A 27,154-nucleotide genomic window follows, 5' to 3' on the forward strand; every position below is an offset into this window, starting at 1 on the left:
CAACCCTTTATTGATTAACAAGTAATAAGCAATAAGGACTCAATCATTCATCACTCACACTCACTCACTCATTCATTCATATACCCATACCTACCAGATGGTTGGACCCACTAGAAGAGATGGCCAGTCTCTTCTAAAGGCCATCGGACGGCATCCTCCTGCAGGTAGGACAGCATGCAAAGTTCCCAAGGCTTTCCAGCTTCTTATATAGGCTCAGTTTCCATATGGCTACATTGTCTTGTATTGAAGGGGGTTGGACCAAGTGATAGCTGTTGTCATGATTATTCCTCAAATAGACATGAACAGGTAGCTGTTGTCCTCAAATAACATGAATAGGTATAGCTGAAAACAGTCTGGTTTCCGACATGTTTGATTCCTCAGATAGATATGAATAGCATGTTTCAAACAGTCTAGTTTCCACCGTGCTGTCACCGTCCTTATGAATAATATGTTTCTTCCAACATGTCTTCTTTAAGAACAATCATTTCTTTCAAGAACAGTCATTTGTTAATAACAGGTAGGGACGAATCAGCATATAGAGGGGAGGTCCAAAAAATATCTACATAGTGCCTAGGGAACAACTTGCACCTTAAAGGAGATGGTGTTGGACTTTCGGAGGAAGAGAACTAGCCCCGCTGTACATCGGGGAGGGCTGTGTGGAGAGAGTCTCTTCCTTTAAATTCCTGGGAGTTTATCTCAGTGAAGACTTTAATTGGAAAATAAATACAACCCAGGTGGTTAAGAAAGCCCAATAGAGACTCCATCTCCTCAGAATATTGCAGAAGAACAATGTCAATCAACATTTGATGATCTCCTTCTACACAATAGAAAGTGTCCTTTCATACTGCATCACGGTGTGGTATGCTGGTTTGAAATCAACTGATAGGAAGTGCCTACAGACGGTGGTGAATGCAGCACAAGATATTATGGGCTGTCCTGTGAATCCGCTGGATGAAATAGCGGAAGAACGTTGCCTCAGGAGCGTGAGGAAACCTGCCCTCAGGCAGAAGATATAGAAGCGTGATTAGTTGCACCAACAGGGTGCAGAACAGCTTCTATCCATGGGCTGTTAGGCTGCTGAATAAAAAGATAACAACAGGGCAACTGACTTTTGGGGTTGGTAGGTATGCATCAGTAAACAAGGGGAATTAAGACTAAGTGAGCTGAGTGGGGGGTGCTTGTGTAATCTCACTGTATACAAGTTGTACAAGTGACAATAAAGTACAGTGGTACCTCGGGTTACATATGTTTCAGGTTACATACGCTTCAGGTTACAGACTCCGCTAACTCAGAAATAGTGCTTCAGGTTAAGAACTTTGCTTCAGGATGAGAACAGAAATTGTGCTCCGGTGGCGTGGCAGCAGCGGGAGGCCCCATTAGATAAAGTGGTGCTTCAGGTTAAGCACAGTTTCAGGTTAATAACGGACCTCCAGAACGAATTAAGTACTTAACCCGAGGTACCACTGTATTTCAATTTGTCTTAATCATATTTTTAGTTCTCAGGTTGTCCATTATTTCATCCAGACATGTTGTCATCCTGCTCACCCTGTCTTACACAGTCCAGTAACTGGTTCACTGTTCATCCATCTATTCAATATTCAACAGTTTGGTTCATTCTCTCAGTCCATTTCCGTCCATCCTATTTTAAAAGTCTGATAATGGTTCTTCCTCAGTCCATTTTTATCCATCCCGTTTCCCACCTTCAATAATCCTTTGTAAAGTAATTAATTCAATCAGTTCTATATCTGTAATTCAGTGATATCTTTATCCTTGGTTCTTCAGAACCTTACCCTCTGGTTCTCATTCATACTTCCGCCATTCATATCCATTCATAACTGCATTCAGACCCATCAAACATACTAAATATATAAGCAATTATAAAATAAGATCACATTTGGTTCTCACAGACTATTCCTGTGACTTAAAAACATCTTACTAAATCACATACTGTATATTCTGTAAGAGATTCAGCATATACCTGAACATTAGGAGAATGCATGTTGTTGTTTGATAGTCTGGGGAGCTTGAAACCAACTGTATTGAAAGAATACCTTTAATATTATCTATTCATACACAATTTGTGAAAAACACCTTTTCACCCTCACATCTTCACTGGTGTTCAGGTAATCTACATATCCTGCAGTTCGGAAGACTGTAGACAAAGGTGACATAGGAAGGGTGGACTGGGTTACTCTAGGATCTGCCTATGTGCAAATACATGATTGTAAAGGTAAGGTAAGGGACCCCTGGACGGTTAAGTCCAGTGAAAGGTGACTATGGGGTACGGAGCTCATCTCACTTTTCAGGCCGAGGGAGCCGGCATTTGTCCGCAGACAGCTTCCGGATCATGTGGCCAGCAGGACTAAGCTGCTTCTGGCGAACCAGAGCAGCACACAGAAACGCTGTTTACCTTCCTGCCGGAGCAGTACCTACCTATCTACTTTCACTGGTATGCTTTTGAACTGCTAGGTTGGCAGAAGCCCGGACAGAGCAACGGGAGCTTACCCCCTTAGGCAGATTCACACCACCAACCTTCCAATCAGCAAGCCCAAGAGGTTCAGTGGTTTAGACCATAGCGCCACCCATGTCCCAATGATTTAAAACATCTTCCCAATGAGGAAAAACAAGGGGGAAAGTTCTGGTTGGGTGGGGTATAATGTCAGGGAAGAGTTAGAAGTTTCCAGTTTCTCAGAGGGAGAAAGCATTCCCCAAGGGGGGAAGGAGAGCAGTGAATCTAATAGAAGAGAACAGGAGGAACAACAGGGAGGGACTGGCTGTTCCCAGGAAAGGCCAGGGTTCAGTTCTAGCTCAGATTGGGAGGAGGGAAGATACAGGCCAGCTCTAGCCAGGAGGGTAGAAAGAAGAGCAGGAAAACGAAAGGAAGGGCGCGTTCGACATTTTGAGAGTGGCTGGTCATGGAGAAGCAGAGCTCAGAAGGTATCTGAAAGAAGTGACTCTGAGGAATAATATTTAAGAACCATTTATAAGATTGTTTTGTTAATACGCAATAAAAAGTTTTATAAAAGAACAAGAAGCGTTTGTGTGGTGATCTGAAGAGGACAACGACCAGGCCTGGCAGAATACCTTCTGCTCTGCGCCTCTTCACTCTAAGTAAAGAAGGAGAAGCCAAAATGGAGGGAGCTGTGGCGCCAGTTGGGCAAGGAGAAACCCCAGCGCTCCAGCTAACATTACAGGACTTATGGCAACAGAACTTACAGTTGAAAAGTCAAGTCGACGTACAATCAGCAGCACTGGGAGAACATAGAACCATGCTGCAAGCGACGTGTGGAGATAGAGGGAGTAAAACATTTACTATACGTCCACGTAGCTTCAAGGGAGAAAGCTCTGAATACATGGCTTTCAAGACAGAAATTTCTTACAAAATTGAGATAAAGGATAAAGAATTTCAATCTGAGCAAGGGAAGGTTGCTCATGTGATTAATTTCTTGGAAGGGAGGGCTAAGGACTGTGTTATACCCCTAATATCTCGGAGGGATGCCGCCCTAGGAAATCTACAAATTTTTAGATTGAAGGGGAAAATATTCAGAATCCGGTGGAGATTAGAAAGTGCTTCCAGAGATACTTCAAACAACTCTATACTCAAGGGCCACAGAAAGAGACTGATATAGATCAATTTCTAAGAACTAATGGATTACAAAAAATATCTCAAGAAAATAAGATAATGCTGAACTATAAAATTACAGAACAGGAGATTGAAGGTGCCATTCAGAACATGCAACTGGGCAAATCTCCAGGGCCGGACGGGCTAACCTCCAAGTACTATAGGACTTTGAAAGACTATTTAATTCAACCACTAAAGGAGGTTTGTAATGAAATTATGGAGGGGAAGAAGGCGCCGGAGACGTGGAAAGAAGCTTTCATCACACTTATACCGAAAACAGAATCTGAAAAGACACAACTTAAGAACTATCGTCCCATCTCCCTTTTAAATGTGGACTATAAAATATTTGCAGATATTTTAGCCAACAGACTAAAAAGAGTGTTAACTGAAGTGATACATAAGGATCAGGCAGGCTTTTTACCAGGCAGACATCTGTCTGACAATACAAGGAACATAATTGATATTTTGGAGTTGCTGCAAACGAATATTAACACAAAAGCAGTATTAATCTTTATTGATGCGGAGAAGGCCTTTGATAATATTTCTTGGAATTTTATGAAGAAAAATCTTAAGGGAATGGGAGTGGGACAGGGGTTTGAAAATGGTATAGATGCAATCTACTCAGAACAAAAAGCAAAATTGATTGTTAACAATGTGGTGACTGAAGAATTTAAGATAGAAAAAGGAACACGTCAGGGCTGCCCTATCTCTCCATTACTATTTATTTCGGTCCTGGAGGTGCTGTTGAACATGATTAGAAGGGATCGGTTGATCAAAGGAATTCAGGTCGGAGCCAAACAATATAAATTGAAGGCCTTTGCAGATGACCTGGTTTTGACATTACAGGAGCCAGAATCTAGTACGAAAAGGGTTTTAGAATTGATTCAAGAGTTTGGTCATGTGGCAGGATTTAAATTAAACAAGCAAAAGACTAAGGTTTTAGAGAAAAATTTAACATCAATGGAAAAAGAAGGGTTTCAGAATGAGACAGGTTTAATTGTGGCTAAGAAAGTGAAATACCTAGGGATTAATATGACTGCAAAAAATTTGAATTTATTTAAAGATAACTGTGAAAAATGTTGGTCAGAAGTTAAAAAAGATTTAGAAATTTGGTCAAAATTGAAGCTTTCCTTGTTGGGTCGAATTGCAGTTATAAAGATGAATGTATTGCCAAAAATGATATTTTTGTTTCAAACTTTGCAGATTGTGGACAAGAAGGATTGTTTCAAGAAGTGGCAGAGAGACATCTCTAAATTTGTCTGGCAGGGCAAAAAGCCCAGAATAAAATTTAAAATATTAACCGATGTGAAGGAAAGAGGGGAGTTTGCCCTGCCAGACTTTAAACTTTACTATGAATCAGCGGGTTTCTGCTGGTTGAAGGATTGGCTGCTTCTTGAGAACACTGACATTTTGGATTTGGAAGGTTTTAACAATGCTTTTGAATGGCATGCATATTTGTGGTACGACAAGGTTAAAGCACATAAAGCTTTTAAGCATCATATTGTCAGGAAAGCATTATTTAATGTCTGGATAAGGTACAAAGATTTATTGGAAAGCAAGACCCCAAGGTGGTTGTCACCCATGGAGGCAAAGGCTCTGAAAAGACTCAATATGGAGGCCAAATGGCCGAAATATTGGGAGATATTAGAACAAGAAGGAGATAAATTGAAATTGCAGAGTTTTGAGAAATTAAAAGACAAAGTGCGAGATTGGCTTCATTATTACCAAATAAGAGAGACCTATAATACGGACAAAAAATTGGGCTTCCAGGTGGAAAAATCGAAATTGGAAACAGAATTGTTAGAACCTAAAACTAAGATTCTTTCAAGAATGTATAACTTGCTGTTGAAATGGAATACTCAGGATGAATCAGTTAAATCAGCTATGATTAAATGGGCACAGGACATTGGTCATAACATTATGTTTGCTGACTGGGAAAAGTTGTGGACCACCGGTATGAAGTTTACGGCATGTAATGCCTTAAGAGAAAATATTATGAAAATGATTTATAGGTGGTACATGACTCCAGTCAAGCTTGCTAAAATTTATCACCTGCCTGATAACAAGTGTTGGAAATGTAAAGAAACTGAGGGTACATTCTTTCATCTTTGGTGGACGTGCCCGAAGATTAAGGCTTTCTGGGAGATGATATATAATGAACTGAAAAAGGTATTTAAATATATCTTCCCTAAGAAACCAGAGGCCTTTCTCTTGGGCATAGTCGGCCAATTGGTGTTAAAGAAAGATAGAACGTTTTTTATGTATGCGACAACAGCAGCAAGAATACTCATTGCAAAGTACTGGAAGACACAAGATTTGCCCACCTTGGAAGAATGGCAGATGCAAGTAATAGATTACATGGAATTGGCAGAAATGACTGTCAGAATCCGAGACCTGGGAGAAGAAGCGGTGGAAGAGGACTGGAAGAAGTTTAAGAATTATCTGCAGAAACACTGTAAAGTGTACGAATGCTAAAATGATGTTGGATATGAAATAATATGGCATCAGTGGTACAGTGTTAAAAAATATGTAAAAAATGTAATAGAAAAAGGGTGAAAAAATAAGGTTATATTATGTCAAAGTAAACAATATGTTAAAGGTGTTTAATTATAAGGAGGAAAGATTGGAGACATAATAGAAGTGATTACAATAATCAGAAATGAGTTTTGAAGAAGGGTAAGGATTTGCTGTATCTGATTGGACAAAGAGGAACACAAAAAAGAGAGGCGTGAGGAGGTCAAGAAAGAAAGTTTTGTAAACATGAGTTTGAAAATTGGAGTTTTTGTTTTTAACTTTTTCTTTTTTACCTTTTTTATTTGGTGTACTGTTTTTGCTGTTTTGTGTTGTTTCGATGTTTCTTTTGTTTTTGGAAAAATAAATAAATATACTTAAAAAAAAAAAAAAGGAAATCTACAAATTTTTCTGCAGTATCTAGACGTGATTTTCTTAGACCCTGCGCATGAAATAACCACAGCTAGGCAGCTGTTGAGAATGAGACAAGGAAAAGACACTGTGGGAGTTTATTGGTCCAACTTTAGTTTGCTGGTGCAGAAATTAAAATGGGATCTGAATTCCCCAACAGTTGCAGCCCTTTTTAGGGAAGGACTGAATAATGAGACTTTAGACCAATTGGCCCAAATGCCAGAACCTAGTTCCTTGGACTCTCTGGTCCAAACGTGCCTGCAATTGAGCCTACGCGTGGAACGGAGGGGTAGTGAAAAGAAGGAACAATGGAGACCACGGTGGCGGGAAAACAATATTATCGAAAGTACAGAGAGCAGAGCGGGCAATGTGCCAGGATGAGAGCGGCCAGAGCCCATGGAATTAGGAGCAGCCAGACCCCTCCCAGTTACTACCTCTTCCATGGTAAGAGGAAATGCAGGGAGAGGAAGAGACATGAGGCGTTGCTTTGTCTGGAAAACCAGGGCATCTAGCACGACAATGTCACAATCGTAAAGGATGGGAATCTCTGTCTGGAGCAGACATGGGAGGAGACGATGGCCCAAAGGAACTCCATCTGGGAAACGAATGTCCCCGGCTGGAAATGGGAGCTTGCAGCCGGGTGGAGGAGCAATAGAAGGCTCTCAACGCGGAACCACCTATTCCAGGACTAATGGTGAAGGTGCAACTACAACTACCCAATGGACACAGGGTCCAGGTAGAGGCGCTGTTAGACTCAGGAGCGTCAGCAGATTTCATAGACCAGAAATTGGTACAGGAACACAAAATCGCTTTGTTACCTTTGAATTTCCCACTGCGAGTGAAAACAATCGACGGCAGACTGCTACTTTCAGGAGAAGTGACTTACGAGATTCCACCAATGAGAATGGATATGAGTCATCACTCAGAGACCAGGGCATTTCATGTGACCAAACTAGCTGGGCACCCAATGGTGCTGGGCATGAGTTGGCTCAATCGTCATAATCCGGTGATTGCCTGGCATCAAAGGTCTTTGGTTTTTGGTTCGATCTATTGTATGACACATTGTTTGGGGCAAAAGGGAAAAATCTCAGTGGAAGTAATGGGAACAGAGGTAGAAGGGAAGTTGATGGGGAATGAAAGTGAGATTCCGTCACAATATATTGCTTATCAGGATGTTTTTTGTGAAAACTTCCACCACATAGGCCCTATGATTGCAAGATAGATCTAGTCCCTGGGGCACAGTTGCCACCAAGCAAGATATATGCCATGTCGGAAGTAGAATCTGCAGCATTGAGGGAGTTCCTGCAAAAGAATTTGCAGAGAGGTTTTATTAGAGAGTCCACGGCCTCTGGGGGTGCTCCCGTCTTTTTTGTCAAAAAGAAAGGGGAGGAAGGGGCACCAAGATTAGTATGTGACTTCAGAATCCTTAACAGCCAAATGAAGCCTCGCGTGTGCCCACTGCCACGTATAGATGACCTCTTAGAGAGAGTAAGGTCAGCCAAAGTCTTTACCAAGCTTGATCTACGAGGAGCATATAATCTGATAAGGGTCAGAGAAGGGGATGAGTGGAAAACCAGTTTTTGTACTAAGTATGGTGCATTTGAATTCTTGGTAATGCCTTTTGGCTTGCAAAATGGCTCAGGGGTATTTCAAACCTTCATCAATCATGTCTTAGCAGGTATACTGGATCAGTTCTGTGTCTCTTATTTAGATGACCTCTTAATATATAGTGAAAGTATGGAGGAACATGTAAAACATGTCACGCAGGTGTTAGAGAGATTGAGGACCAACAGGTTATATGTGAAGTTAGAAAAGTGTAAGTTCCACACACAAAAGGTGGAGTTCCTGGGATATTGCATTTCCCATGAAGGGGTGCACATGGACCCCAGTAACGTTCAGGCAGTGGTGGAATGGGAGGCACCTAAAACTAAGAAAGATCTACAGAGGTTTTTAGGATTTGCTAATTTCTATCGTAAATTCATAGGTAATTACTCCAAAATCACAACGCCACTGACTGATTGTCTAAGAGGCAAGGGGCCACTCAGATGGTCTGAGGAAGCACAGGCCTTTGATAAATGAAAGGTGGTGTTTGCTTCAGAAAAATATCTTATGCACCTAGATCCAAGTAAACGTATAAAGGTAGAAACTGACGCCTCTGATAGGGCTATTGGGGCCATTCTGCTGCAACAGGACAAGGAAGGGGACTGGAGACCCTGTGCATTCTACTCTAGAAAATTAAATCAATCAGAACAAAACTACACCATATTTGATAAGGAACTTTTAGCTGTGCATGCTGCCTTTAAAGTGTGGAGACATTTTTTGGAAGGGGCATCACATCAAACAGATCATAAGACTTTAGAGTATTGGAGAACTGCTAGACAGCTAAACCAAAGGCAAATTAGGTGGGCGGAGTTTTTTGCTGGGTTTAATTTTAGGATTGAGTACATACCTGGGCATCAAAACGTTTGTGCAGACGCGCTATCGCGCAAACCTGAGTATATGGAAGGGGAAGCACCTCCCAAGTTGCGAGAAATGCTGAGATCGGATCAGTGGGGGTGTGCAGCCATAGTAGTGGACGGCAGGGAATTCCAGCGATTGACAGTAACAGATGAGTTTGCACAAAAGAAAATGGAGGAACTGAGAAAAGGTAGAGGGGAAGAGGAAGGTTTCAAGGAAAAAGGTGGATTGTTGTACAGGAGAGGGGTGCTGTATGTACCTGCAGGTGAATTAAGAGGTAAAGTGTTGAGGCAACATCATGATAACCCGACTGCAGGACATTTTGGTAGAGAAAAGACCCTGTATCAGATCACACGGCAGTTCTGGTGGCCAAAGTTGAGGGAGGAGGTAACGCAATATGTAAGAGGTTGTGAAGTATGTCAACGAGCCAAGGCACCCAGAGCAGCTCCCGCAGGGTTGTTGCAACCTATGCCCACGCCGGGAAGGCCTTGGGATGTGGTGTCTATGGATTTTATAACTGATTTACCATCATTGCATAGGCAAACAGTGATCTTTGTGGTGGTTGACATGCTAAGCAACATGGCACATTTCATACCATGTGCCAAAATTCCAACCGCACAGGAAACTGCAAAAATGTTTTTAGATAATATCTTTAGGTTGCATGGTATGCCATCACAAATCATTTCAGATAGAGGGGCCCAATTTACAGCACAATTTTGGAGGTTAATGCAGTTACTAGATGTGGAGCTAAGCCTCACGTCGGCAAGACACCCGCAAACCAATGGGGAAGCTGAAAGAACGAATGCAACACTACAACAGTATCTGAGGTGTTATGCTGGTTATTAGCAGAGCGGGTGGTTAGAGAAGTTGAGTCTAGCAGACTTTGCGTATAATAATGCAATGCATGTGTCTACGGGCAGAGCCCCATTTGTGGCAAACTATGGCTTGCACCCAAGGGAATTCCCAGGTCAAGAGGAGCAGTTAGCAGTACCAGCAGCAGAACAAATGATAGAGGAGTTGAGGTGCATTCATGAGATATTGAAAGAGGATTTGGAAGAAGCTAAAGAGGCAGGTGGCGCTGTGGGTTAAAGCCTCAGCGCCTAGGGCTTGCCGATCGAAAGGTCGGCGGTTTGAATCCCTGCGGTGGGGTGCGCTCCCGCTGCTCGGTCCCAGCGCCTGCCAACCTAGCAGTTCGAAAGCACCTCCGGGTGCAAGTAGATAAATAGGGACCGCTTACCAGCGGGAAGGTAAACGGCGTTTCCGTGTGCGGCTCTGGCTCTGGCTCTGGCCAGAGCAGCGATGTCACGCTGGCCACGTGACCCGGAAGTGTCTCCGGACAGCGCTGGCCCCTGGCCTCTTAAGTGAGATGGGCGCACAACCCCAGAGTCTGTCAAGACTGGCCCGTACGGGCAGGGGTACCTTTACCTTTACCTTTAAAGAGGCTTACAAGAGAGCTGCAGACAGGCACCGGCGAGTTGGGGAAGAAATCCAAGTAGGGAGCTGGGTATGGCTGTCTACCAAGGGACTACCAATACGAGGGAGGTGTAAAAAGCTAGAACCAAGGAGATTGGGACCTTTCCAAGTAAAGGCTCAAATTAACCCAGTCACTTTCAAGCTTCATTTGCCTGAAAATATGAGAATACACCCTGTATTTCATAGATCTTTATTGTCAGTGTTTGTACCAGCGCATAAGTATCAAATTTCAAGGGAACCACCTCCTTTTCCCACCATGATGGGGGAAGAGGAGACCGAAGTGGAAGAGATATTAGACTTGAGAATAAGTAGGAGGAAATTACAGTATTTGGTTGCATGGAAAGGGTTAGATGAATCTGAGAACTCATGGGAACCAGCAGAAAAAATTAACGTTCCAGAATTGCAGAGAGAATTTCATAGAAAATATCCCCACAAGCCAAAACCCCATAACTGGCATCTTCAAGAAATTTTTGAAGAGACAGATAGCGAGGAAGAAGAGTTCATAGGGTTCGGTCCATCAGAAACAGAGGAGAGTGAGGAGGAGGAAGGGGGGTTTAGGGGAGGGGGTGATGTCAGGGAAGAGTTAGAAGTTTCCAGTTTCTCAGAGGGAGAAAGCATTCCCCAAAGGGGGAAGGAGAGCAGTGAATCTAATAGAAGAGAACAGGAGGAACAACAGGGAGGGACCGGCTGTTCCCAGGAAAGGCCAGGGTTCAGTTCTAGCTCAGATTGGGAGGAGGGGAGATACAAGCCAGCTCTAGCCAGGAGGGTAGAAAGAAGAGCGGGAAAACGAAGGGAAAGGCGCCTTCGCCATTTTGAGAGTGGCTGGTCATGGAGAAGCAGAGCTCAGAAGGTATCTGAAAGAAGTGACTCTGAGGAATAATATTTAAGAACCGTTTATAAGATTGTTTTGTTAATAATCAATAAAAAGTTATAAAAGAACAAGAAGCGTTCGTGTGGTGATCTGAAGAGGACAACGACCAGGCCTGACATAAATTTGAAACAAAAACAATTCCTGTTAAACACTGTGACATTTGACTCATTGCCCCACTTTCATGGAAGGAGGGAACAAAAGGAAGCCCAGAAAGGAAGTATCAGGGACAAAGGCAATGACCCCACTCAGTTGCTCTACTTATCGCTCCTGGCTGTTGCAGATGTATGTACGTATATATGAAGTATATACTGAAAGAACCAGAAAAACATTGGAGTAAATACTCAACTTTTTAATATGAAAGGGAGATATGAAGCCCCGTTGTACTTGATACAGTACAGAAAAAAAGTGCAGCATGTAACTGAACACACCATCCAGTAGTTAAAAACCACGATGAAAGCTAATGCCAGAAAGAGCAACTGTCTGCTACATTTTAAGTGGTACAGTGGTACCTCGTGTTACTACCTAATCTGTTCTGGAGGTCCGTTCGTAACAGGAAACCACTCGTAACATGAGGCATGCTTTCTCTAATGGTGCCTCCCGCTGCTGCACCACCAGCACGCAACTTCCACTCACATGCCAGGGCAAAGGTCGCAACAAGGGGCATCTACTTCTGGGTTAGCGGAGCATGTAACCCACAGCATTTGTAAGGGGGACGGTACGTAACACGAGATACCACTGTACCTCTAAGATCTACAGTGTGGCTCAATTTGCCAGCAAAAGCTGTTAAAACATGTACACACTAGAAGACAAAGGCAATCAGAGAATCACCGTCACAGTATTATCATCTGGCAACCCGTTATACTTTACAGACTATAAATACATATACATGGTTTGTAATATTCTCCAACTGCAACAATACAAAACACACAATATGAGCACTACCCTGCACTTGTAAAATAACTTACTGAACAGTCTTAAATTTACTTAAACTCATAAGACCTGCCAAGCTGAGCTTTTACTAAAGCGGAAGTGACAAGTTTTCTCATGAATATGCCATTGACAGTAAATATTAATGGCCTTCATGAGGCAAGGGCAGGGCATTCCAACTGCAGAACAACTTTTGATGAAATAGGTTGGGCATGCTTATTCACACATCCTAAAGTGTTTTTAGGATGTGTCAATAAAAAAACCCATTAATGGGACGCCATTAAAACCACAGCGCCCAGGACATGCTGATCAGAAGGTCAGTGATTCGAATCCCCGCAATGGGGTGAGCTCCCGTTGCTCGGTCCCTGCTCCTGCCAACCTAGCAGTTCGAAAGCACGTCCAAGTGCAAGTAGATAAATAGGTACCGCTCCGGCAGGAAGGTAAACAGCATTTCCGTGTGCTGCTCTGGTTCGCCAGAAGTGGCTTAGTCATGCTGGCCACGTGACCCGGAAGCTGTACGCCGGCTCCCTCGGCCAATAAAGCGAGATGAGCACCGCAACCCGAGTCACTCACGACTGGACCTAATGGTCAGGGCTCCCTTTACCTTTAAAGTGTTTTTGGATTGCTTTATGTTACTGGTTTATTATTTGTGCTTCAGGGATAAGTGTTGGCAGGATGTGGGAAGATCCCTTCGTGGGTCTGCTAGAGGCTGAGCGCTTGACAGCAGTAGCACAGCTGCAGAATTAAGTCTGCTAGCCCCTGGCTATGGGCCCATCTTCCCTGACAAGTGGGAGGAATTTAGGTATCAGGACAGCCAGCATGTAGCCACTGCGAGTCTGAAGTCTTATCAGTCTCCCAGATTGATGGAGCCTGACCAACGTGTCTTGATGTAGGCCCTGACTGGATAGATGCTACATATTGGCATCTTTGTTTGCAGCCCCCAGTGGGCAAGTCTAATCTTACTTATGTTGCATTATTCTGCTTACAGGATGTTTCACTGCTTTTTATTATGCATGAAGTCTGCTACTTCATAAAAGCAGTTCTCTCCACTGATGTTCTTATTGCCACTGAATCCAAAAGAACACTTGCATTTGGCAAAACACAAGGTTAAGTCATGGAAAGGCACAGACAAGGATAATATTTTATTGATTTAAGCTCCAGGAAAACTAGCATTTAGCAACAACTCACAATATTTTCAGAGTCGAATGCCCAGCGAGCATGGAGAATTACAACCGAACAGAGTAAGAGTACAATGTGCATCATAGACAGAACTGCTGGGAACCACAGGTGGGCAGAGTGCTGTGGTGCTCATCTCCAGCTCGCCATCTTCTCACAGGCATCTGGCCGGCCACTGTGAAAACATGATGCTGGACTAGATGAGCCCTTGGCAGGCTTGTTTTATTTCTTATACAGAAAATCCACTTTTAAAACAGAATGGCACAAAGGTGAAACAGAAGGCTAGTGAAAACACTGTAAACTTATATAGGATTTGTTTCAAGTAACTTTGCAACAACAACAAAACTAATTCCTAGACTGATAAAGGTAAGCTTACATAAGACACTTTTGAATTCCAAAGTTAACAGTTTGGTGACTAACACTACTGCTGTTTTTTTTTAATTTTTAATTACTTGTCAAGGTTTCTAGACTGGCTACAAACACACAGAATGAACTCCAGATCAAACACAATGGGGTGCTGGTGCATTGTCATGGTACTGACAGAGTACGAAGGGGAGGAGGAGAGACGAGCAGAGGAAGGGGGGCAGGAAGAGCCAATGCAGGAAGGGGGGAAAGCCAGGAGGAAGGCTCTCAGATGCTGGAGCAGAGCCTCAACTCAGAACAGGAAGTTCTAGCACTGACAGCGATGCTGTGCCAGTTCCATCTGCTCAGGAACGGAGAGGGTTAAAGCGGGGAGGGCAGAGACATCAGTTGAGAATGCCGTGCCTCTTCTGCTGGAAAAGGTGCAGACGTAAATCACTCCGGGAATCTGACTCACAGGATTCGGACGTGTAATTATGTGTGCTGCTTGTACATATGTAAAATAAAGGCTGTATCTATGTATCTCTGAGTGAGCAGAAGCATTTCTTGCGAAGAGTATTCTCAAGCCATCACATGCATTAAGCAAAAAAATGTGTTTGCCAAATATACTTTATTGTGCTTGATTCAGCTATATCAGTTGCAGTGATCTGCCTGTCCTTGAGCTGGATCCAGCCTTCCAAGCCTTCCCCAGGGACTTGCTAACCCCTCAACCCAATGTTACACAGCTCCTCTGGTGAAAAAAAACCCTGTGCCAAGTAAAAATGGGGCAGAGCCATTTTCACCCCTTTTGAGGTACCAGGCAGTGAGTTTTAAACCTCTCTGCCCATCTCTGCACTACAAGAAGGAAGCAAATGGTCTCTTCCCTGCCCACTAGAGTAATGATCTGGAGAGTGGGGAGAAGACAATAACCTGCTTCCTCAGCTGATCTGTCTATGGTGTGTAGTCTGTATGTTTGGTACAGTTCAATTCCCAAGTATTGGCCAAGGGTAAATGTGGAGCTCAGGCCAAAACAGGTTTGCCACACCTGAGCTATACCATAGCTTGAGCTACAGTTCATGAGGTGGGAGTCAGATAAAAGGCTGGATATCACAGTTTCTCTTACAAGGCTGCATTTAGGACTGAATATACTAAAAATTATGATTAGACTCTCACAGCAGGCAAACACTGCAACAAATGCCTGGATTAACATCAGCTTCTGATTAATATTGTAGAGTTAAGAAAGCTTATTTAAAGCTGCATTGAAGTCCTACCTTCCTACCACAAAGTTCTAGTTTTGAAAAGCAAAACATGAAGTGCTGGGTTCTTCAGCCATATTCTTGTCCTGCAAAAAGTCTGTCCCTCCATAAAGCTGTTTGATTGTTCAGGTGGGACCATGTCTGTATTAAGTACAGTTTGAGTAAGCAATGTTCCTAGAACCCATTTCCATTTACTTCCTGCCATTAGAATAGTACAAAGGCACCTCAGTCTTGAGAATATGCCATCACTCTCAGGGCTCGTCCACTTCCACTTGTTCTGTGCTTAGAAAGCACGGGTCTGAGGTTCTCATTTGCCCCGCTGCTTTCCCTGGAAAACCCACCGTTTACCACTGAATTGGACAATCATCAGTCCACAGGAAAAAATGACTGACATTTGTTCTGATTCAGCAGCAAACAGCAGGGTTTCCTGGGGAAAAGCAGCAGGACAAGCAGAAACGTGAAAGACCAGCATTGCTCTCCTGGCTTCCTAATGCTGCAGACTGCTGCTGGTTACTAAGATCTGAGAGGGCAGGAGGCAGGCAGTGGGCAGTGGCAAACTGGCTTCTCTGCTGCACCCACTGCACCAAGCTGCACGCTGCTCTCTCTCAGTCACTCTCAACAATGCACAGGGTTGGAAAGACAAGGAAGCAATGCCATTCTGTCCATGCCGCCTGTGGAAAGCATGGTAAGGGAAGGAAATAAGGGGAAAGGATTCCCAGGACAACTGCTTTAGTATGTTTAATCCCCAAGGCTGCAGCTCCATCGAAATCACACATTGTGCATGCTTGTCAACTATTATTACAGTCTTCTCTGCGGAATCTCTTGGGCTGCTTTGCTGAACCCCAGCGTTTGGCAGAATACAATTTGAGATATGCTAGAATAACCAAATAGCCATTGTGACAATTGCAAAAGCAAGCTATCAATACCAGTTGGAATATGTACAGCTTACACAGTAACTACCAGACACCTATAGCACAAAATCATATCTACCACTTACTTGGGATACAGAGGTTTATGTGAGATATTATCTTTATCAGTTTACAGCGGGGGGGGGTAGGGGGGGAGCTTTTTGGCCTACTGGGCCAGACCTTTATCTCCCCACCCTTGTGGATCAATTTTGAGAGATGTGCGGGACCACTCATCTGTCAGTCATCTGATATAATAATTGCCTGATGTAAACAGTATTGCTTCTAATCTCACAAGGAAATGAAGTTTTACTATGGGATGGTTTGTGCAGTTTCATGGGTTGGTCCATGCTCCAGCCCAGCAACACGTTCAGAAAACAAGGCAGCACCAAACAACCCTTATGAGATGAACCTAAGCAGCCCACCCACCCGCTGAAGAGGAATCTTGCTGGTCCTGCCCATCTATCTTGCTGACCATATGAAGCTTTATTCATTTTTATTGCTTGTGTTCAGGCAGACAAGGCCATCAACTCCACAATGAAAAAAGAACAGGAGCACTGACAGGTGACAACCAGAAGTACTCCACCAGGCTGTATTGCATGTAGCCCATGATTAGCCCAAATATCACATCTGTTACATTGTGCCTGCCTAGCATGACTCGGGAAATTCCCACTATGAAGGTCCAAAGCACCACCAGCACCCGCAGAGGGACAGCCAGGACAAGGTGATGTAGAATAAATCTGCAGACCATGGCGGCTCTTGTCGCATGACCTGAAGGAAATGAATACCTGTCCACAGACACCGTGGCAAACATGTCCATCTTGTTGTGAGCTGGCCGCCTTCGCTTTACCAATCCTTTCACCGCTGCCACCAAAATTAGATCAAGGATCAGAGCTGGGAGACAAGGTGAATAAAGAGGTTTCAGACATTTTAAAGAGCAACTTGGTAAACAACAAAGCTTAGAGACTGAATTTCTGTTATCTAACACCCATTTATCAGATGCAAGGAGATTCAGGACATAGTACTTTGATTTGCCTTTAAGGTGCCACAGAATTCATGGCTGGTTTCATACCAATATTACAAACTTACATTTGTTTCCTAGTCATAGTTCCCCAACCCTAAAATAATTTGAGTTCTGAGAACCTTGAGCTGCATGGACCTATTAAACAAAGTGACTTGTGTAGAATGCCTATACTAATCTCTGGGCATTACCAGGTGAATACATGAGGTAGCCTATTTTTTCCATATAACCCTAGTAAAATTATCAGTTGGCAAAAAAATTATCAGTTGGTTCCCTGTCTTTATTATGTGAAAAATAACCCAAAATATCTACTATCCAATTTGATTGTTCTATTTTGCCCACAAGGGCTCAAATAGTCCAGAAAAGATCCATAATGTACTCAAATATTTTGAGAGCATCATTGAAAAGCTGCAGAAGAAACAGTCCAAAATCTGTATATAATGGGGCAGGGGGGAATCTTATATTTTAGATTTCATGTATAAATTGAATTGTTCATGGAAGTAGAAGAATTGTCTCTTTTCTACATTTAGCCTGTTAACTGACACTGATCAATGATTGATCATATCTCTGTTGAGGTAACATGCCTGGTTTAAAACAGTATGTCCCTGCTTAAATTGTTGTTACCACTCTAGCTGATGATATAGCCTACAGCCATTGTATTCCATGACAGCCATCAGTAATGAAAGAACACCTTAGTTATGAAAAAAGTCAAAAATTCATAATACAGTCGTACCTTGGATCTCGAACACCTTGCGAGTTAAACGTTTTGGCTCCCAAACGCCACAAACCTGGAAGTGAGTGTTCCGGTTTGTGAAAGTTTTTTGGAACCCGAATGTCTGACGCAAATTCCACTGCTTCCGATTGAGTGTGGGAAGCTCCTGCAGCCAATCAGAAGCCGCGCCTTGGTTTTCGAACTTATTCAGAAGTCGAACGGATTTCCAGAATGGATTCCATTCGAGAACCAAGGTACGACTGTACAATGTTTTCTCAAATGTTTTAAATAATCTTCGAAGTAATTGTCATCGTTACTTCATTCAAGGGCAGGTGATTGTGACAATGTTGTACACGGTATTTTACCATGAACAACATAACCATTCTCCATAAAGAGGACATGCAAGCACTACACAAGATTCCTGAGACATGCAGGACAACCATTCCAGAACTCTGCCATCCATTGTACACGTTCTCATGCCATCCCGTAAACAGGCCAGCACTTCCAATTTCTCCTCCACCTCTTGGGTTTGCCATCACCCAAGGAGGATTACAATGCCATGTGTTTAGGTGCCATCTCAAAGAAAGGCTAAAAATAACCCTCAAAAAACCCAACCCAAATTCCTTCAGAACCTCCTCCTCCCAAAATTCCACCAAACTCATGTTGATCACTCCCTCCAAACCAATTTGCTTGAAATAGTTGAGTAGTAATTTCCTGCTCTTTATTTCAGCTCATAGGAACAGTGATTGAATTTCCTCCAAAAACCTCAGGCTTTATATACATTTTTTACACAGTGAGCACCACCTGATTATTTTTCCCTCCTGGAGCCTGATTGGGCTGCTGCTGCCGGCCAATGAGTTGTTGCATCCTAGTATCCTACCAGCCTAATAGGCTGATTAACTTCCTCCTGGGGTCTAATTGGGCTGCTCTTGCAGGCCAATCAGGTTGTTTCATTCTAGGATCCTACATACCTATGGTTCTAGGATCCAAGCTTAGTACGTAACACCCCTCCCCTCTAAGTTCCCATTGTAGTCATCAAGGTATGCTGGTCGCCTGCGTATGCATTGTGGTCTGGGGTGTCCCTCGGTAGGGGTTCCTGATTTTGGCTCTTGTTCCGGGGCTGCCAGCTGCGACGGGGCCACTGGGTCAAGGGGCCCTACATTAGCTTACTGGGATTGGCATGGTTCGGGTCACTGGGGCTAGCCATCACTGGGGTGAACCGCACCAGCTCCCACGTGGGATTTTTTTTATTTATTTCAATTGGATTTTTAAAATAAATTGCTTTTGGAGGAAAAATCTTTCTAAAGATAGTTTTCTATTTTCTATATACAGTGGTACCTTGGATTACAGACGCTTCAGGTTAGATTCCGCTAACCCAGAAATAGTACCTCGGGTTAAGAACTTTGCTTCAGAATGAGAACAGAAATCACGCGGTGGCAGCGCAGCGGCAGCAGGAGGCCCCATTAAGAACAGGAGGCCCCAGGTTAAGAACAGTTTCAGGTTAAGAACAGACCTCCAGAACAAATTAAGTTCTTAACCTGAGGTACCACTGTAGTCCAAAGGCTATTCATCAGGAAATAAGGATTTGTTTTAAGTCTTTCATGTGTGCTAAAACCCAGTCTAAGTGGTTTTTTTAAAAAAAAAAAAGTTCAACAAATATGGATACATATGCTAGAATGTTATTGTTTTAGTTAAATAAATTGTTTAAATTGTTATTAAGGAAATTATTATTTTTCTCCTTCCAGTAAAGTACAGCAGAAACGTTGTCCAAATATAAAGTTAACTTATTAAATCTCACAATAATTTCATAATTATCTGTCTATGTATTTCTAATAGTATAACCAAATCAGTAATTTTTGATATACAGTAACTGTAAAAACCACTCTGAAAATTTATTATTCCAAAAATGAAACCTTCATCTGGTTGTAAATATTAAAGTTATACCAGCAAGAATGAGTCTTTCTGTAAAAAAATGATTTAAATCAAGTCTTACTGACTAGTGATTTAAATTGATTTGATTTAAATCAAATCCACCCTGCCTTATGGGATTGCTAGGAGCTGTTTTCGCACCTTTTTTAACCTTCTTGCACTCTTTTACAGCTGTTTTTGTCATTTTAAAAATCACATCTGGGTTCACGACAATGCATGTGTGCACAGTTGTGCATGCTTTCAAAGCACATAAACGGGGAGTTTCTGGTATATTCGTGTTCCTGAAAAGACTTCTATAGGAAAACAAATGGCAGCAAGTTGGATGACATACGAAACATAGTTTGGGATGAAACATTTGGGTAGACCTGTACAGGTTCATCTAAATCAGGAGAAACCATTTTCATAAATGGCCATTGGCCTACTGCACCTATCTCATGAAGAACCATGGCATCAACATCCATACAATTTATGTCAAACTAAGTTTTGGAGTCAAAACAAAATAAAAAAAATCCTTCCAGTAGCACCTTAAAGACCAACTAAGTTAGTTCTTGGTATGAGCTTTCGTGTGCTACTGGAAGGAATTTTTTTATTTTGTTTTGACTATGGCAGACCAACACGGCTACCTATCTGTAAGTTTTGGAGTGTTGCAACAATAGTTAATATTGTATGTAATTTCCCCCTTAGCACAGGAAGGTTGGGATGAAGGCAAGTGTCATGGCCACAACACTCTTTGTGCCCTTGCACTCTAAGGCTGAATAAGGGCTCTGTCTGAAATACAAACACAAGGCAGATTTTCTAGAAGTGGAAGCTCAGATTTAAATATGATATAATAAATATAAGTAAAGGTAAAAATATTAGTAAATGGTATGTCAAACACAATTATTATAGCTCCAATTTTTTTTTAGTTATATACATCTTCCTAATGCAGATAGGGATAGCTTCCAGTGTGTCTGTAGAAAACATTGCAATGGGACATCATTTTCATAAATGACATTTTAGGGAAATATGGAATGAATGGGGGAAATCTCTCCGCCCAGTTCTCCCAGATACACTGACAGCTGGGCTACTCCCCACAGTTATCAGATAAAAAATATGGGAAGCAAAGACCACACAAGGTAAAGCTTTGATAAGAAAGGGAGCTCTTACCAAAGAGCAGGTTGAGCAGCACCTCACGGCCTGCTGAGCTGGCACTTCTACAGAGCCCATACAATGTGCCAGCCAACCAAGGAATGCCATGTCCTGAAATCTCTACCGCCTTCATCAGAGGACGAGCACTGCCCCAAGGGGAATTCTCTCCAGCACATACCCCCAACTGTTTAGAGGCCCAAAGATCAACAGCCAACAAGGAGCGAAGGGCAATACCCACAAAAGATGGATTAAGCTTCATGCAGTCCTCTTCAGGTAAAGCCTGTGGAGGACCAGCGCTGGCTGTCGATTCCTTGCGATGAGAAGGGCTTTCTGGGGGTGCTGAGCTCCTCTGACTTGTCAGTGATAGGAACTCCAGTCTGCTGCCTGGGGCCCGTCTCTCACGGCTACTCTTTGGGCTATTCCTAGGGCTAGGCATGATAGTGCGGATGTTGCTGATTTGTCAGAAGAACTGGGAAGATAAAAAGTTGGGGCAGTTTGATTCATCAGTCTATGCAATAAATGCATTAATACTTTAATCACATATTTTAACATATTGTGCCCCTTTCCCTCTTACAGACAACACAGCCTAATCTAACACATGTCTACTCAGAAAAAAAATCTCACTGAATTCTGTGGGTCTTATATGACTGTAGTCTAAATCAGTTAAGTAGCAGCATTTGCTAGAGCTACCTGCTTTTGAGATTCAAAAGCTATTTTAGCTTGAACAAAGCAATAAAAACCAGACAAATAAAAATCTGTATATTACTGATCAGTAAGTACCCCGAAAAACAGCTTCAACATTGTAAGCAAGCTACACACTTCCACATTCTACAAGTAGCAACCAACTGGTGTGTTTAAAATAATGCTATAAAATAAAATAATGCTAGCATTCAACTATAGCATTGTCTATTTCAGTTATCCAATAAATCACCAGTTTCTATTGTTTCAAACATGCAGGTACTGATGGCAAAGTTCTGCAGCTGTAGCACACATTCATGTAATTTAGACTAGGGGTGCAGAATTCAGCATGCTAAGGATTTCAACATCATTTTTGAAATAGCATATTTCTAGCTGTCTTGCAAGTGCCTGCTGAAATCTCAGAAGCTGGAAGGGCAAGGTGGAGGATTTCTAGAGGGCAGCACTTCAGTGTCCTACATATTTTGGACCTCCAGTTCACTTACAAGAAGCAAGAACATGCAAAATAACCTAATATGTATAATAATAATAAGAAGAGGAGGAAGAAGAATAAATTTTATTTATATCCCGCCCTCCCCAGCCGAAGCCGGGCTCAGGGCGGCTAACAACAATCAAATAATCAAACAATCAAATAATCCAACATTCTAAAAACATTTCATTATAAAAATTAATTAAAATCAAATTGATGGCAACTGTTAAGCAAAATTCTGTGCAGGTTGCCAGAGGAGGGAGTCAGGCTGCGCCCTGACCAAAGGCCTGATGGAACAACTCTGTCTTGCAGGCCCTGCAGAAAGATGTCAAGTCCCGCAGGGCCCTAATCTCTTGTGACAGAGCTGATTGGAGCCGCAGCCGAGAAAGCCCTGGCTCTAGTTGAGGCCAGCCTAACCTCTCTGTGGCGTGGGACCTTTAGGATGTTTTTATTTGCAGACCGTAGGTTCGTCTGTGGGGCATACCAGGAGAGGCGGTCCCGTAGGTACGAGGGGCCTAGGCCGTATAGGGCTTTAAAGGTTAAAACCAGCACCTTAAACCTGATCCTGTACTCCACCGGGAGCCAGTGCAGCTGGTATAGTACCGGATGAATGTGATCTTGCAGCGAAGACCCCATAAGGAGTCTCACCGCGGCATTCTGCACCCGCTGGAGTTTCTGGGTCAGTCTCAAAGGCAGCCCCACATACAGCGAGTTACAATAATCCAGTCTGGAGGTGACCGTCGCGTGGATCACAGTGGCTAGGTCAGGGCGAGAGAGATAAGGGGCCAACTGCTTAGCTTGGCGGAGATGAAAAAATGCCACCTTTGTTATAGCTGTAATCTGCGCCTCCAGAGAGGGAGGTATCGAAGATTACACCCAAACTCTTTAACGGACGGTGCTGGCACTAATTGCACCCCCGCAAGAGATGGGAGTTGCCCCCTCAATCCCATATCGTCCTGTCCCAGCCAGAGGACCTCTGTCTTCGAAGGATTTAACTTCAACCGGCTCCCACGTAACCATCCAGCCACAGCTTCCAGACATCTGGTCAGTGTGTCTGGGGCCAAGTCAGGATGGCCATCCATCAACAGATAGAGTTGGGTGTCATCGGCATACTGATGGCAACCCAGCCCAAAACTCCGGACAAGCTGGGCGAGGGGGCGCATAAAGATGTTAAAAAGCATCGGGGAGAGTATCGCACCCTGAGGCACTCCACACACCAAGGAGTGGCGCGATGACAATTCCCCCCCAAGCGCCACCCTCTGTCCCCGACCAGAGAGAAACGAGCGCAGCCATTGAAGGACTGTGCCCTGGATCCCCACGTCGGCAAGGCGGTGGTCCAGGAGTTCGTGATCGACCATGTCAAAGGCTGCTGACAGGTCTAGAAGAATCAGCAACCCCGACCCGCCTCGATCCAGCTGCCTGCGGAGATCATCTGTTAGGGCGACCAGAGCCGTCTCGGTCCCATGACCAGCAGGGAAGCCGGACCGGAATGGATCCAGAGCCGATGTTTCATCCAGAAACCTACCAAGCTGTTCAGCAACCGCTCTCTCAATCACCTTACCCAGGAATGGAAGATTTGAAACCGGGCGGTAATTGGATAGATCTAAGGGATCTAATGATGTTTTCTTTAAGAGCGGGCGCACCACTGTCTCCTTCAGTTCCCCTGGGAATATCCCGGTGCCAAGGGACAAATTGATGATATCCCCCAGGGGGGTCCACACCTCGTCTGGACACGCTCTAATCAGCCAAGACGGGCACGGGTCAAGAGGACAGGTGGTGGGCTTTCCAGCTCGGAGGAGTCTGTCCACATCGGCTGGGGATATCTGGTCAAAGTGGTCCAATACTGGACCCGAGGACAGTCGAGGGGCCTCCAGTTCCTTTATTGTATCCAAATTGGCAGGGAGGTCATGGCGGAGCAACAGGACCTTCTCCGCAAAAAAGCTCGCAAATGCCTCACAGCTGTGTGTCACATTGTTATTTAAATTTGGCTGTCCTTCAAGGGACGTTAAAGACCTAATTATACTAAATAATTGTGCCGGGCGAGAGCTAGTGGATGCAATGGAGGCCGAGAAGTAAGACTTCTTAGCGGCCTTCACTGCCATCTCATAAGTTTTCATAAAAACCCTATAAGATGTTCTTGAGGCTCCATCATGGGCACCCCGCCATACTCGCTCTAGCCGTCTGAGGTCCCGCTTCATTTTCCGAAGCTCCTCGGTAAACCAGGGAGCCCGGTTTCTGCGGGGTCGCAGAGGGCGCTTAGGTGCGATCTCATCGATGGCTGCCAGGAGCTGGATATTCCAGCCCTCAACAAGCTCAGTCATTGAGTTGCCAGGGGGAGCAAGGTCCCGCAAGGCTTGATGGAATTATGTATACATATCACAGAATTTAGCTGCTTTCTTTTTGCAGGTTTTTGTAATGGGGGGAGGGGTTAAATCAAGTTTCAGTCCACTGATGCGATTTGAAGTTGGATCAAGAAAAGTAGGGTACAATATGCATGCTGGACACTAACAGACAAGTTTCCCCATATTAAATGTGAGATACTCATATAAGAGGACTGTATCACAGCCATTTCTTTCTGCACACTTTAACTGGCCTTTAAACTCATAAACCTAAGAGGATCAAAACTTTTTTCTGTGTGCAACCAATTTGTGAATAATAAATATGGCTTTCATTCCTCTCCACAATCAGCAAAAGATTTACTTTTTAGATTACTTAAGCAGTAAGAAACCTAAGGTGTTATAAGAACTTGGGAAAATAGAAAGAGCTCTGCTGGATCACACCAAAGGGCTATGAAATGCAGCATTCTGTTCACAGTGGCAAACCAGATACCTAGAAGCAGAAGAGAAGTGCTGTAGCCCACTTGCAGCCTAGGACCCACGTACCTATGGGACCGCCTCTCCTGGTATGCCCCATGGAGGATCTTAAAGTCCACAAATGACAACACTTTTGAGGTCCCAAGTTGCAAGGTGGTTAGATTGGTCTCAACTAGGGCCAGGGCCTTTTCAGTACTGGCCCCGACTTGGTGGAATGCTCTGTCACAAGAGACTAGGGCCCTGTGGGACTTGACATCTTTCCGCAGGGCCTGCAAGACAGAGCTGTTCCGCCTGGCCTTTGGTTTGGACTCAGTCTGACCCTTATGTTTCCCTCCCCTTACGGTTTTGATCTATGGGCTACTTTTAAAAAGAGGCTGCAATTTAAATTGGGGTTTTTTCTATTATGTTTTTATTGTAATTTTACTGGTGTTAGCTGCCCTGAGCCCAGCTCTGGCCAGGGAGGGCGGGGTATAAATAAATTTTATTATATTATTATTATTATTATGTAAATGGAACAAAATGTAAGCAATCTGTTGAAAATCACAGGGCTCGGGTAGGTTCATAGGGGGAGAGGTAGGTGGTCCTGAGCCCTTTAAGGGTTTAGTGGTCAAAAGCAGCACTTTGGATTGGACCCGGTAGCTAGCGGGCAGCCAGTGCGGTCGGACCAGGATCGGCGTGAGATGCCCGAACCGGCTTCCCCCGGTGAGCAACTTAGCGGCTGAATTCTTCCGAACCGTCTCCAGGGGCAGCCCCACGTGCAATGCTCTGCAGTAGCCTAAACTAGCGAGGCAACCCTTTAGGCGCGTGAAGAGTCTCCCTCCAGCCCGGCCTGGAGCTCTCCTTCCGGCCCCCTGGGCTCAGCTCCCGGAAAGGCCAAGGCGGCCCTGGGCGGCAGGGGTGTGTGTCCTCCTTCACAAAGCAGCTCTGGGCCCGGCCCCTTTTCTCTGGCCCTGGTCTGGAAAGGTCTCGTCCCCCGAGAGCGCGGGGCCTGCCGCCTCTCCGAAGGAGGCTCTCCGGAGGAAGGCCTGGGCGGAGGGCGACGCCGGGACGGGAGCGCCGCGCTCGGGGGGGCCTCCCTCACGCCCGCCCGCCCCTCCAGCGCCCCCCAAGCGCCCTCGGCCCTCAGCCGGCCAGTGCCGCCCCCCGCCTTCGCGCCCCGCCGTTACCTAGCAACCTCGCCACCCTCTGCGGCTCTCGCGGGAGGCGGGCCTTGGGCTCGGCTTCCGCTTCCGCCCGGAGCCATAGGGCCGCAGTCGCCGGCCGAGGGGCGGGGCTGGAAAGAAAAGGCGGGCGAGGACGCCCCTCCCCCCTTTCCCTCAGGGTCAAATTCACCCGACACGCCGAGCTCCGCCGGCCTGCTTTAGCAACGGGCGGCCGTTTGGGCTCAGGAAAGCGACCGCCCTGGCTTCGGCCTTTTCCTTCTCTCTCACGGCGCCCTCAGGGAGCCATGGCGTGGCCCGCCCATCCGACCTTTCGCTCGTGGGCCGCAGCCCGCTTCCGAGCCTCTTGGGTTGGAAGGGGTCCCCGAGGGTCATCCAGCCCAGCCAGGCAGAAAGAGTCTCAGACAAAACATCCTCGGGCAGATGGCCGTCCTAAGGGATTGTAGGAGTCGGAATCACAAGACTTTTTTTTAAAAAAAAAACCAGACGCCCGCAGTATTTGTCTTGTGGGCCTCCACAGATCCCCGGCGCGGTGATGGCAGGCGGCCTCCTTAAGACGCACCCGTCGGCCTCCTAGGTATAAATTCATCTTGCAGGTTTTGGCCCACTTCCCCAATCCATTCAGCTGCAGCTCCAGCCTTTCCTGGTTGGGGATCCCTGGGCGAATCGGAGGCGACGGGGATCCGCCACCAAGGACGCCCAGGCCCACGCGTTGTCTGGGTCTCCTGGCGCCTTCTTTCGCCTTCGTGGGGGGAAGCGAGGAATAAAGGAAAAGCCTCTGGAAGCTCAATCTAACAGGAATGAGACGGGGGCTCAGGGCCCGGGGCGGCCCACCCTTGACATAGACAGCCCCCCAACACACACTTTGCTTCCCAAATGCAAAGGGCACGGAAGGTTTTCGAGCAAGCTCTCTCTGAAAGGAGCTGGAGCAGCAAACTCTTCCCATTGTTTGCGCTCTCTCTCTCTCTCTCTTTAAATACAACCTTTAATAATGCTCCAGGTCACCTTGTGGTCATTGCGATAAAGTGAAATTTTAATGGAGGAAGCACAGATTCAGCTCCTAGCCAAGGGGCAAAGGACCCAGGGCACTCATCTGTTTGAATTTTAATTCATAGCTCTAGCCATTTTGCTTCACTTTGGGAGATGGCCAGAGAACTGCTTTGGGAGGCGATATAAATGCAGTTAATATATCAACCCCACACTTGCTTGCCCAGGAGTAAGCTGCCATGTTGGCTTGCTTATGTTGCTGCCTTCCCATGTTCTGTTTTGAACCCATGA

General features: G+C 44.8%; 1 protein-coding gene and 1 long non-coding RNA gene across 4 annotated transcripts; one reads left to right on the plus strand and one right to left on the minus strand.

Annotated features, from left to right (window-relative positions):
- The first annotated feature begins 67 nt into the window (after window positions 1-67).
- Window positions 68-13,976, plus strand: LOC307218934. The gene is made up of 3 exons (XR_013840155.1): window positions 68-306; window positions 337-2,641; window positions 11,444-13,976. It is a non-coding gene; the product is annotated as an uncharacterized lncRNA (long non-coding RNA).
- PLPP6 (phospholipid phosphatase 6) lies at window positions 13,400-26,319 on the minus strand. Of its 3 annotated transcripts, XM_079981742.1 has the most exons (4): window positions 25,883-26,001; window positions 20,757-21,207; window positions 16,737-16,842; window positions 13,400-13,623 (listed from the first exon to the last, which is right to left on the minus strand). In XM_079981742.1, exons 2-4 carry the CDS (start codon window positions 21,172-21,174, stop codon window positions 13,581-13,583), a joined length of 567 nt encoding a protein of 188 aa, XP_079837868.1. In that variant the 5' UTR covers window positions 21,175-21,207; window positions 25,883-26,001; the 3' UTR covers window positions 13,400-13,580. The 3 variants fall into 3 exon arrangements, with proteins under 3 accessions (XP_079837868.1, XP_079837867.1, XP_079837866.1); XM_079981741.1 differs by lacking the exon at window positions 25,883-26,001 and adding an exon at window positions 26,187-26,319 and having other exon boundaries at window positions 13,400-16,842; XM_079981740.1 differs by having other exon boundaries at window positions 13,400-16,842.
- Window positions 26,320-27,154: the final 835 nt, after the last annotated feature.

This window comes from Podarcis cretensis (genome assembly GCF_951804945.1).
Source record: "Podarcis cretensis genome assembly, chromosome: 6".
NCBI lineage: Eukaryota > Metazoa > Chordata > Lepidosauria > Squamata > Lacertidae > Podarcis > Podarcis cretensis.

Coding starts and splice junctions, on each gene's coding strand:
- PLPP6 (XM_079981741.1), bottom strand. CDS start 21,174: ATGCCTAGCCCTAGGAATAGCCCAAAGAGTAGCCGTGAGAGACGGGCC. Junction 16,843..20,756: donor GCTGCTCAACCTGCTCTTTG/GTAAGAGCTCCC, acceptor CTTGTCTCCCAG/CTCTGATCCTTGATCTAATT.